Source organism: Vidua macroura, chromosome 17, assembly GCF_024509145.1.
Source record: "Vidua macroura isolate BioBank_ID:100142 chromosome 17, ASM2450914v1, whole genome shotgun sequence".
NCBI classification, from domain to species: domain Eukaryota; kingdom Metazoa; phylum Chordata; class Aves; order Passeriformes; family Viduidae; genus Vidua; species Vidua macroura.
This window is the reverse complement of record NC_071587.1, coordinates 1,661,347-1,674,208: the sequence shown is the minus strand read 5'-3', so window position 1 is coordinate 1,674,208 and position 12,862 is coordinate 1,661,347. Positions and strand designations below refer to the sequence as shown.

Genomic DNA, 12,862 nt, shown 5'->3' with positions numbered 1-12,862 from the left:
AAGTAGCAATAGTAACAGTCAGATACTTTGTTCATGTGAAGAAGTTCCAAACTTCTCATAACTGTGGGACACTGATGTTGTTTTTGTGGCAAATTTCTTTGCCAAGGGCTGCCTTGGCTGTGTAAATGGCCAGGCAGAGCCCTCTTTGGACTCCAGTCCTGTATTCAAACAGCGTGCATCCTCACCTCCAGACCTCAAAAGGCACATCAAGAAGCTCATGCTCAGTCAGGAGCAATAGGCCACTTTCCAAGGTCCAGTCCCCAATGTTTGTGTTGCTGCTTTGTTGAAGAAGAATCTGTCAAGGATTCAAGTCCTGAGCTGGAGCATCTCTTCTTAATGATAAAGATGGTAAGATGGTGCTTGTGCTTTTTGCAGGTGTTGTAATACTTGTGACGATGTCAGAGAAGCTTACAGGCGGCGAGGCTGGGCCTTCAAGAACCCAGATAGCATAGAGCAGTGCAAGAGGGAAGGGTTTAGCCAGAAAATGCAAGAGCAGAAGAATGAGGGCTGCCAAGTGTATGGTTTCCTAGAGGTCAACAAGGTGAGAGAGAGCTTTTGCTGTGAACCTGCTGCATGATGGTGAGGACTGTGAAAAGGCATTCCTCTCCTTTTCCAGTTTTAGTGCTTACAAGACTGTCATAGAATAACCTCTGGGATCAGCAACGTCTTTGTGCTTGCCATGGGGTTCAGGAGGACAGTCAGGAAGAGTGGTGGGAAAGGGGTTAATTCTGGTTTGTGTTCTGTGGGCTGGTAGGAAGTCATGGCAGCTGGAGAAGTTCGCCTTTTCCTCCCACCTGGGTACCAAGTCTTTTTGCTGAGATTTCTGAGGAAGAGAAGGGGCAGCTTCTTTGAACTTGAATTGTTCCACCTGCCCTTCTGGTTTTAAATCAGAGGCCACAAGTGGATGCTGGAGATAGCAGTAACCAACAACTCACCTGCAGAGGTGTTGGAGAGAGTGAAGTGTTATTTTCTTTAGAAAAACAGTGGAAGCAAGACTATTGGAGTTGGTTGTCAAGGCTGAAAATGCTCAGAGAGGTGGGTTTATGCAAGTGATACATGAAAATACACAAGATGCACCAGGTAACTATGTAACCTGTCATTTTGTGGGTTACTCCCACAAACACACAGGTTGCATACCCAAGTACCTTCTAGAAGAAGTCAGACCTGGGTATTTTTTTGTTTGTTTTTAATGTCAAACTCTTTGTTTTTTTTCTTTTTGGGCTTTTTTTTTAATCCTTGTGTATTCTTCCTGGAGACCACAGTCTTTATTTCTAGAAAGTAGACCTTGTACTCACAAATCCAGACATTGTGATTTGAGCATTGTCATAGGTATCGAACTGTTATGGGACCCTCTCTCACAATATATGAAGAGCAGGAAGATTCCAAGGGGAATGCTGGATGTAGGAATGGTCCAAGTATGAGTGTCACTGGGGAAGTTTTTGGGGCCTTTTTTTAGGCACTTGGAACTTTGCCCATCTTCATTCTCAACAAGTCTGCAATTAACATAAGGCATAGGTTTCCCCAGGCATCAAAGATGTAATACAGTGTGTGAGCTTGGAACATTTTAATCTTCCCATGGCAGAGTGCATATTATTGCTAGTAAGTGTCAGGGAGGAGTGGCACCTAATATCCATATCCCTTTCAGAGTCCAGGATGAAATTTTACCAGTTTGTCTTTTGCAGATTTTTGAGGGGTTGGGTTGTTTTGGGAGGGGGGGTTTGGTAAGTTAAGTGCTTTATTTTTGCATGCTCTTATTTTCATGGGTGTATACAGTGGATCACTGCTGATTATTGTTACAAGTGTTCACTCTCACTTTCTCCTCTCTTTTTCTTTGATACTGTTTTGTATTTTCTGAAGGACCAGTCAGCTCTCTACTTAGAGTTAATTCCTCGTTTTTCTCATTTTTATGTCCACTAAATAATCTGGATAGAACAGCTGTTATCCACATCAGTATTTAATTATGTATTTCAGCATCACTGCCTGTACTGAACATGGGAAATTCATACTGCTCTTAGGATAATGTCTGCTGCTACTGTCACCTGTGAAAATGAGTTGGTTGGTGTCTGTCTTGTGTAAACAAAATCCTAAAAATCCTAAAAAAAATCCCCAAAATCCTAAAAATCTAAACACCAGTACAACTGCTCTGCTTACACAGATTCAGACCATTTAATGAACATTTACTCTCTCCTGCAGGTAGCTGGAAATTTTCACTTTGCACCAGGAAAAAGTTTTCAACAGTCTCATGTACATGGTAAAGTATTTTCTTTTCCTGTTTACTGGACCTTTTGGTTTCAAGTGTGTCTGACCATTTTCTTTTAATATCTTTGCATTACCATCTGTAGTAACAACATCACTGCTTCAGTGGGGAGGACATTTGTTGAAGTTTTGTTACAGTGGTTTAGAACTATCATGGACAAACAGAAAAGTGGTTTCTAGGAGTGCTGCCACATGAGTGTGGAAGAACTTAGTAGATAATGTTTCTGGGAAGTCTCAGTTCTGCAAAACTTTGCTGCTTTGCAGTCAAACAACCTCAAGTAAAATTTTCAGTCCTGGACCTGACTACCATTACCTCTGGAAGGTATATTTTCCTCTATTCATGAGGTTCAGAGTAAAATTTAAGTTGTGAAGGACTTCCTTGAGTATATATAGAAATATAGTATGGCGAGAACAATAGTGGTAGTTTACAAAATCATGGAATGGTTTGATTTGGAAAGGACCTTTAAAGGCCATGTAGTCCAACTGCCCTGCAATGAGCAAGGACACCTTCCACTAGAGCAGGTTGCTAAGAGTCCCGTCCAGCCTGGCCTTGAATGTTCCCAGGGACTGAGTGTCCGCCAGCTCTCTGGGCAGCCTGTGTAAATGCCTCATCACTTTCAACATATACAATTTCTTATATCCAGTCTGAATCTGCACTCTTAGTTTGAAAGCATTGCCTCTTGTCCTATCGCAACAGGCCTTATTAAAATGTCTGTTCCCATCTTTCTTATAGGTCCCTTTTGGTATTGGAAGGGGCTCTCAGGTCTGCCCAGAGCCTTCTCTTCTCCAGGCTCTCCCAGCCTCTCTCCATAGCAGAAGTGCTCCAGCCATTGGAGCATCTTTGTGGGCTCATGTAGACTTGCTCCAGCAGGTCCACATCTTTCCTGTGCTGGGCATCCCAGAGCTGGAGCATCTCTGCATGTGGGGTCTCACCTGAGTGGAATAGAGGGGGAGAGTCATCCCCCTCACTTGCTGCCCATGCTGCTGGGAATGAACCCAGTATGCAAGTGGTTTCTGGATTGCCAGTGCATATGGCCAGGTCATGTCTAGCTTCTTGTCCACTAGCACCCCCAATTCCATCTCCCTGGGGCTGCTCTTGACTTGTTCATCCCCAGCCTGTGTTAGTACTGGGGGTTGCCCTGACCCAGGTGCAGCACCTTCCACTTGGTCATGATGTTCACTGGCCCCATTTCTCAAGCTTGTACAGGTTCCTTTGGATGGCATCCTGCCCCTCAAGCACATCAACCTCACTACTCAGCTTGCTATTATCTGCAAACAGGCTGAGGTGCACTCAATCTCACTGTCAATGTCATTGATGAAGGTATTAAACAGTACTGTTCCTAACATGGACCCCACTTGTTACTGGTCTTCATCTGTACATTGAGCCATTGACCACTACTCTTTGCATGTGATCATCCAACCAATTCCTTATCCAGTGAAGAGTCCACACATCAAATCTGTATTTTTTCCTTTTATCGCTCGCTCCAATTTAATCTGTACTGCTGAGGTTAAGGTCAGGGGAGAATGTGAATGTGCTTGGTGAGAGTAACTGGTGTATTTGTAGAACAACAGACAAACTTTTGAGCACAAAAGAAGCACTTTTGTACAAACAACAATAATGAGAAAAGCCTGGTTTTCCCCATGATACTGATTGTTAGTAATAAAAAAAATATTTCACTTATTGTGCAAAGCCTCCTTTGCTTAACTATCATGACAACAACAACCTTACTACAGCCAGAATCAATGAAGCCATGGCATATATGTTAAGGAGAAGCATCTCTGTATTATATCTCTCTGTAACAGACAGGAATGCAGGCTGGCTGCCTCAGAGCAAGTACTTTGTGTACAAAGAGGAGGGCATGAGGTCAGGATAGCTCTCTAATTCCATGTCCTCTAGAAATGCTGCACAGATGGATTAAAAATACAGATAAAACCCAAAAGGGCTGTGTAGTTACTGCCAATCTCATCCACTCATTTGCTTGTTCCTGCTGGCTGTATCTGACGGTCTCCTCTTTGTCTGTGGAAAAAGAGTGTGATTGCTTCCTGCTCTCTCCATGCCCCTCAGCATTTCATAGGCCTTTCCTGTGCAGGGCTCAAGGCATATCTTTCCCTGCTGAAGAGTCACAGCTCATGAAGCTGGTCATTTGTGGACGCTAGTCGACCTCTGAGCTTCCTTGAAGGATTTTTCTGAACCTCTCACAGTTCTGCTCTTCTTGAAGGTACCAGACTGCATCCAGAATTGAGGTCCAGGCTAAGCATGAGAAGCAGTGGCCTAATGATCTTCTTCCTTTTGTTCTCTCTTGCTTTCCTAGTTATTTGTAATATGGGATTTTTTTACCCAGCCTTTTCCTTGGCAGTGTTTTCATGGCACTAGCCAACAAACAAGGAATTTTTCCAGACCCATAAAGAAAATGGACTGCTCAGAGCATGGTTGTTTTCTTGTAGATGACTCACTGTAACCTTTCTTTCCAATCTTTTAGGTTTTTTTCCTCCCTTTAATTACAGGTAAAGAATTTGATTAGTATTAGAGGACAGAGATCTGTGAGATATTTCCAGAACTCATATCTCATTTGGATCATAGTTCCAGACAAGAACTTCAGTGCTTGTGGTGTTTGATTCTTTCAGTAAGGTCTGCTTTAACATGCAGTCCTGTTAATACATTTAACAGAATGTCATACAGTATGAAGTTGAGTGTCTAAGAGAAGTCTGAATATTCCAAACTGTTGTTGTTGAAAGTCACATTAACAATTCACTAAATAATTTTATTAGACCTATTTGATGCAGAACTCTAATGATTGACAGTATTTTTGCTTTTCTTTCTATTCCCTACTGATATGAAACAGTAGAGAATATGAGGGTGAAGAATATGAGTAGTGTGGAAAGTTCAGTCCACTGCACCATTCTTCTTGCCTGCTATTGGAGTCTGTACCACATTTGTACAGCTGATGGTTGGATTTTTATTTTGAGGTGGCATTGCAATAGTGAAGCTTGTATTTTAGCTTTTCAGTTTCTTGTGTTGTTCCTCTCTTCTTATGCTGAAGGTTCCTGTTGTATCATAGATCTCCAGCCAGGAAATGGGCATGGGGGTCACTGTGACAGTCCCAAGGGTCCTATTCAGCAGCACTTTGTAGATCTAACTGCAGATGTAATCCTGATCTGAGCTTCTGAACTCTTGTTGTGTGCTTGGTGTTAACATCTTGAAACTGTAACTTCTTTCCTAGGGAGAAACAAGTTGAAATGGCTTTATTTCAGAAAGTAGAATAAGAGGGGCTGACATACATGGCGGCACTGATGCAATTTTATGGTGCAATTTTATTTCTGTTTAGTTTTTTAACTTCAGTTATATATAACTTTATTTGCATAAAGTCTGTGTTTTCAGCTCTCCATTAGAGGCTGAGCACTTTACTACTAGACGTAGTATTTTATCTTAGTTTTCACCATTACTATATGTTTTACTGTGTGTTTTGCTACTCATTCCTAATCTCAGGTCATCAGAATTGTCCTGTCTAGGATGACTCCTGTCTAGATGAGTCATACATCTTATGCCTTTGTGCCATCTAAAATGGTTAATTACCTATTAGCTAGTGCATAAATACAATGCTTGAAATTCTTGGACAGGTACTCTGTAAGATTGATCCCGGGGCCTTTGGGGTCCGATCCGGCTAGCTCCAGACCCCTGGCCCCTCTCAATCTCACAAGGACAAAAGTAAAAGACTGGAGGTGCTCTTTCCTCTAGGGACCAGAGTCCCACTTTATTCCTTGATAGGAGCCACCTGGGTATCAAGGCTGGGTCCCTGGGGGGAAAGAGAGGGAATGCCTGATGGCAGGAGATTTTAAACTGGGATGGGGGGGAAGGGGGCAGAAGTGAGGGATCACAGCCAGCGGGGCACAACTGATGGGAGGGGCAAGGGGGGAAGTAACCTGAGCTAAGACCACCACCACAAGGCTCCGGGGGGAGAGGGGGGAGATAGGGAACAAAGCACTTGGTGCAAGATAACACCTCCCCTTTTCTGTTAAAAAAAGTTTTAAAAAAAGCATAAAATAACAACAAAACCCAACAGAATTGTTTTAACCATATAAGTTCACCACCCCCCCTTCCCCCCCGAGAGTCCCCAGTCCTTGAACAGTCCACTGAGCCAGTCCTTGGATTCCTGCTTTACTTGTCCGATCAAGCCTTTCACTTCTCGGAGAGCTGTGCGGACATTGGGTGTTTTCTATGTTAAGTTCAAGCAACAAAGTCCTTCAAATTCCTGGCACTCGTGTCCATGTAGCAGCAGGAGGAAGTAGGGTCTCTTGGTGCTGCAGTGGACAGGCTTACTGAAGTGTCTGTAAGCCAGGGTCACCTAGATGTTTTGGCATGGCTGAGGGATGATCCACGCAGCTGCCAGATGCTCAGCGCAAACAGGATGACACCTTGGACAGGGCTCATTTCATTGTGAGGTTGAGTGGGAGGTAGATTTTCTTTTCTAAAAGGAAAAAAACAAACATTTTAAAACATATTAAAAGTCAGGGGTCTGTCGGAACGTAACCAAATCTCTTAGGAAGATTCTTCCTCCTCTTCCCGGCGGCGTCTTTCTCTTTGGCTCCCATCAAGGAATAAAGTGGGATTCTGGCCCTGAGCGGAAAGAGCACCTCCAGTCTTTTACAGCTGCTTGCTTCTCATCCCCGTCTGCTGGAGCTGCATTTTTGGGGACAAAAGGTTTTACCCACTTTTGGGGTATCCATCACGGGCCTGTGTGGGTGGAGACGCACACGTAGCCACGCCCCCAGGTAATGAGCTCATAAGGACCCTTGGTTTCCCAAGTTTCTGGCTCCTTAATGAGAACTGGTGGACGCTGTGGTAACTTAAACTGATTATTACTGTGGAAATGCTGTACTACCAGAGGACTCATATTCTCAAATGAACAATTTAAAAAGGTAATCGTAAACATGGCTTTGCAGAGCTTTTGCTGTGGTGTCATCCACGCTGCTGAAGTGCTCTGCCTTGCCAGGACTTGTTTGAGCGTATGGTGGGCACGCTCAACTACAGCCTGACCTGTGGGGGAGTGGGGAATGCCTGTCTTGTGCTCCACCCCCCCACTGCTGGACAAACTCTAGCAACTCCTTGGAGGCATACACTGGGCCATTGTCACAACAATCCAGTACTCCATCTCTGTTCTACACATCCTGTGTTCCCTGAGAATCCAGCTGAACCTTTGGAAATGTATTGCTTTTGAAGCAAGTAGTGATGCTGCTTTTCATCCCAAGTAATTGGAAGCATTTAAAATTGGTCACTTCAGGCTTGGACAATGATGTGACCTCATCAGTGTCAGAGAAGATCCCCAACTCTGGAATGTCATACTGGCTGCAAATGATCATTTGTTGTTCAGTTGCACTAAGAAATCCCAGATCGTTAGGAGGAGGACTAAAAGAGATTGTGAGGAGGACTGAAGCACTTCCAATCAGAATTCTTAACACTGAAACTAGTAGTTTTGGTTCTCCTGCATTAAGGGAGGCCAGAGTAAAAAATTACTGCTACTTCGAGTCTTCTTTTTTAAGCAGCACAGCCTCAAACCCTGGTTATTCATTTGGTTCTTGCTGAGATTGGTGTTGCTTCATTGTTGTCTGTTTAGGCTTTGAATTCTAAACTGAGATTTTATGTTTGAGTCATGCAATGTGCTGCAGATTTTGGTGAAGTTCTCTAACTTTTGTATCTACAAGGACAGCCTCCAGCATCAGCTGGGCCTGTTTATGACTCTGAATATTGCATCTGTTTTCTTTTGCAGCAGTTCACATCCACTGTCTTTCCTTCCTGTGTCAGGGGAAAGAGGAAAGATTGGGTGATTAGCTGTTTAACTTCTGAGGTTTGTATTTCAGGGCTGCTGCCATGTCTGTCCGTGCCTGTATAGCAGCAGCCTGTGGATATTCTCAGTTCAGTCAGAGAGAAAAGAGAGAATTCTCCCAGGCCTGGCCTAGGAAAGATAGAAGGAATGAAAACAATTATCTCTCTTTCTGTTCATATTGTTTATAGATATGTTCTACCACAGTGTGCTATTCATAGTGCACCAATGGTGTGAAAGGTTTTCACTCTGAGACCAATCATATTTCACCTTAGTGATCCTGGTTATAAAAAGGAATGCTGCTTCCTGCTAGTAAACGTTCTTTGCCTTCTGAACCATGTGAGTCTTTTCGTCCATCCCTGCCTCAACAGTGTCATCAGCCTTCTCCTGCTTCATCTGCAGTAGTGGAGAGTGACTTTCCTGCCTGTGGAAACTTCACCTACCTAGTGGTAGGCTCCTGAGGAGAGTGAGATTATCTATATCACTTCCATCTTTCTTGCTCTATTTCTTATAGTCAAGGGGAAGCTGAGGGTTCTCATTCCTCCTTTAGATTGTCTTTGGGCCACTCACTCTGTTCCTGAGGTGCCATCACCAGTATTTTTTAGAGAAGACATTGGCCATCCTGCTTTTTTAACAGCCAGAGAGCATTTTAGGATTATTTAAAACGTCTCATTAGATTCCTTCAATTCCTTAAGAAGAAGATGGTGTTGATGGCACCTTTCAGGACATTCTGTCCTGAATGACTGTGACAATTTCTGTGGATGAAGCAGTCTGTATGTGGTCCAAATTTTGTGGTTTTCTTACATCCTACATGTCAGCTGCTGTTTTTGAGAGATTACTGTTTGTTTTCATCCTCTTTTGGCTGTGGAAGGAAAAAACACAGGTTAGGTGCTCTTTGAGATGATGATGGTCTTGGAAAAGTAGCTGCCTCCTTGGAGCCACCAAGCTTTGCCTAGAAAGATGTGAAGCTTTGTTAGCTCTCTAGGAGTTTCACTGGTCAGTTGTACATCTTCATTAGTGTTCTGTTTATGTATTTAACGAACGGCTTGTTTCTTTCACTGCTAGAGCTTCTTTGACAGCCAGAACCTATTTGAACTCATCCTTGGATGCTGTGGATGACCCCAAATAGCCTCTCTTATTTTACGTACTTTTTAGTGTTTTGATTACTGAATTGTGAAAAGATACCAAGTCTTTGACTGCAGATTGGTTGTCATTTTTCAAGTCCCTTGGCACCTTTTCAGTGTCAACAAAGAGCAAGTGGCATTAGCTCCATTTTCTGCAGAGACTTCAGTCTCCTTCTCTGTTCTTTTCCTATAGCCCAACTAGTTGTGGGCCCTGTTACTATTGCACAGGTCTCTACAGGTAGCAGTTGCTTATCTGAGTTCTTCTCCTGCCCAACAACATACTTGAAAAAAATTATGTGGGACTCAGTCTCCATCGGGACACCAGCTCAGTGTGGAGGAGATGCAAATCCTCTGATCACCTATACACTATTCCTTCCATGGAGGTGGTGTGTATGAGCTCATTCTAACTTTTGTCCCAAAGTAGTGTCTGTTAGGGAACCATTTTTATCCCCATACTGAAGGCTGAGAGTCTTACTTGATCCTCAGCATTGCTGAGGACTTTTCTTTTTACACTAGTGACCTCTTACCAGAGTGTGATTGTCTTGGTGCTGAAAGACGCACGGTCTCACCCATTTATGGTGGACAAACTGTTTTCAAGTTATAACAAATCTGTTTTGGAGACAACAAAAATGACATTTTCCTTTGTCACTTAACTATCATCCATCAGAGCTCAAGTTGTGCCAGTTGTTGGGAATGCTTAACATTTGTCAAGTAGCCTGCTGGAGTGGCCTTTCCTTCTCCATACCAAAAATCATGCCATGGTAGACGCACCAGCAGAGATGTGGAAGAGGGGATCAAATTGTTGTGGGAAGGATTCAGAGGCCCATACGACTATAAGGCCCTGTAAATCTATGACAGTTACTGATCAGTGTTAAATGTATATATTGCACAGTGTTGAATACAAATGAACAAGCTTTTGAAACAAACAAAAAAGGAGTTTACTTAACCTCCTTTGAGATATGCTGTTCAAACATATATTTCCCTGCCTCTGATCTTTCCTGGTATTCACCTTTGTCAGGATCTTGCAACAAAATGAACAAAATCATCCTCATGGTTTGTTATTTCCTCTGTGTATCAGGTGGGATGAAAATAGCACAGGACTGATTAAGAATAAAGAACCTGTTACCCAGTTTTGAATGTTAATATGTTGTAAATATAAACCTGAGTGCATTTCTGAATAGCTTTGATCCTAGAATGACCTCTCTAATGTTATGACTGAAAAAGTATCTAAATATAACCAGTATTGTTGTTTGGCATGCTGCTTTGGAGTTCACTTAACATATATGTACATCCCACTGTGTTTTTCCTTTGGTGATTAATTATTGCATTTTGAATTCTCTGTTACACTTTAAATGATTGCTTGACTAATATCAGTCCTTTAGCTAACTAGGGGGTGATTTTATATGGCCTAGAAAGCACATAAGCACAGATGTTTCACTTCCTCTTTTTGGTATGAATATTATTCTACCTGAATCTCTTTATCTTTTCATTGTAAGGATATGAACATTTCTCTTTTCTCTCCTACTCTGCTTGTTTTCCCAGTGCATGCTGTTGAGATTAGGTGTTGCTGTATACTTCTTTTTCCTCTGAACTACAGAACTAAGATGATTTTTGTTAATTGCTGAGCCCATAAATCTCCTTTGGAAGGAGCTGTTGATCTAGGCTGAGATTTGAGAAGATTTCTAGGAAGCTAAAAGGAGAGCTGTGCCAGGTCATTCTTCTGTGGTAAACAAGGTGGAAAAGGTGGAGAATCCTTGTCTTAAATGATTTTAGTATCCCATGTTGGAGATAATGTTTTGGCAAATGTTTAGCTGCACTGTGCAGCTCATGTGCTTGAGGGGAACGTGCTGACATGTTAGAGCAACTTCTGCCTTTTCAAATCAGATGAGAGAATTATCTCGCTTAATCTCATTTGTACAACACGTTAGAGAATATTTCCTGAAAATTCATGTACCAAACCAGCTGATCTGTGAGTAGTTTGTAGGAACTTTTACAAGGGTTAGTAAACCATTGGATTTTTCTATGGGTAATCATGGCAGTTGCAGGTTGAGATGTGGTGTTTCAAGTCAATAGCATCTGGCAGAGGGCTCAGACTCTCAGCTTTGCTTAGCTGCAACATTTTCTGTGTTGCTCCCTGCCTCATTCCCCTCTTCACAACACATCTTTATGCCACTTCCATCTTCCTGCCACTGTGCTCTTGTAAAATATTTTCCTCCATAAAATTAATCCCCACTTTGAAAAGTGGTCTCCTATGTCACCTTGGAGCATTGTGTTTGGGTGGCAGTCTTTGGTTTTTTGGAACCTTCACGTTTTATTAACAGAGTCCTGAATGGCTGTAAGGCTGTTAGTCCTCTTTTAGGGGTTAAGAACTGAGTTTTGTGAAGTCCAAGGAGGCTTTGTGATTGTCCAGGTCAGAAATGCAGGATGGGGAGAATTCTTCAGATAGACAGCATTTCTTAAAACTGTGTTACTAAAACCATGAACAAATCTTGCTTCCATAAAGCAGACAGAGTTCTTGACAAACTTAAGATGTTTAGCAGGTATCTTTATTTTGTCTGTTATGTGTGGTTAAGGAAATAAAAAAATGTGTTTGTTTCTTCAGAAATAAGTGTCTTTGGTCCTAGCAGACAGTCTTTTAAAGATCTTCTGTTCTCTTTCCTTGTCCTGCTCCTTATCTTAGCAGGCTAAATAGCCTGCTGGTTTATGTTAAGCTGAACATGTATCTGCAACATAGAGTATGTATGTATGTGCTTAGCATAATCATCAGTGATTAAGAAGAAATAAACCTGTGGGCTGATGGAAGACTCTTTTAGAAACTGAATTACTGCTTTACTGCAGAGTTGTAAATCACTTACTGGAGAGGAGTTTTATAAAAACTACTTAGTTGTGGAAAGCATAGCAGAGCACTCGGGGACATTTTGTTTTCAGTAGCCATATCTATTAATAGGGGTCACACACAAGGTAAATCTAGTGTAACATGTTAGTTAATGTCTGGTCCTTCTCAAGTGATGCCCTGGGATTTCTCTGGTACTGTGCTATTCCTGTAAGTTTTGTCATGCTCACTAGTCCTCAGTACTACTTCACATGTACCAACACATGTGACTACCCAGGTGATAAACACCATAATCCTGCAAAGGGTTCTAGGAGCACAGCTACCATGAGGATCATCCCTCTGCCTCGCTGTGCATCACTATGCCAGTGCAGCTGTGGGATTAACCTTGATTTGGAGCTGTTCTGACTGGAAGAATAGCCTCATATAAAGCAAGACTTGCATTTCAGCTTTTTGCGGAGTCTGAGATGGCTCATGACTGAAAGGTGGGTGGGATAGGAATGAGTTGAGGGACCAAAAGATGGTGTAACAAAGAAAGTTTTGTTCCTTTGGTGGTATGAAATCATAGAATATCCTGAGATAGAAGGGACACACAAGGATAATCACGTAGGTCCAGTTTAAATGCAGACCCATCAGAGCCAGGATCTCTGTGGAACTTTGTTATAACTGAAGGTTAGCCAGCTAGTGTCTGTACAAAAGGCAGGAAGATTTGACACTTCACTGGCAGCTAAGCCATGGAACTCTTGACTTAAGTGCAAATAATAAGTGCAGCATGAAACAGTGTTGCTGGTAACTGTTAAGAAGAAAAGCATAGCATAATGCCAAGGCCACGT

The 12,862-nt window shown here is 42.4% G+C and overlaps 1 protein-coding gene across 1 annotated transcript in view; it reads left to right on the top strand.

Moving 5' to 3' along the window:
- ERGIC3 (ERGIC and golgi 3) overlaps window positions 1-12,862 on the top strand; it is a 29,781-nt gene that overhangs the window by 4,264 nt on the left and 12,655 nt on the right. Inside the window, exons 6-7 of the mRNA XM_053992798.1 lie at window positions 376-541; window positions 2,194-2,251. Coding sequence (XP_053848773.1) covers window positions 376-541; window positions 2,194-2,251 — 224 coding nt within the window. The remainder of the gene's footprint in view (window positions 1-375; window positions 542-2,193; window positions 2,252-12,862) is intronic.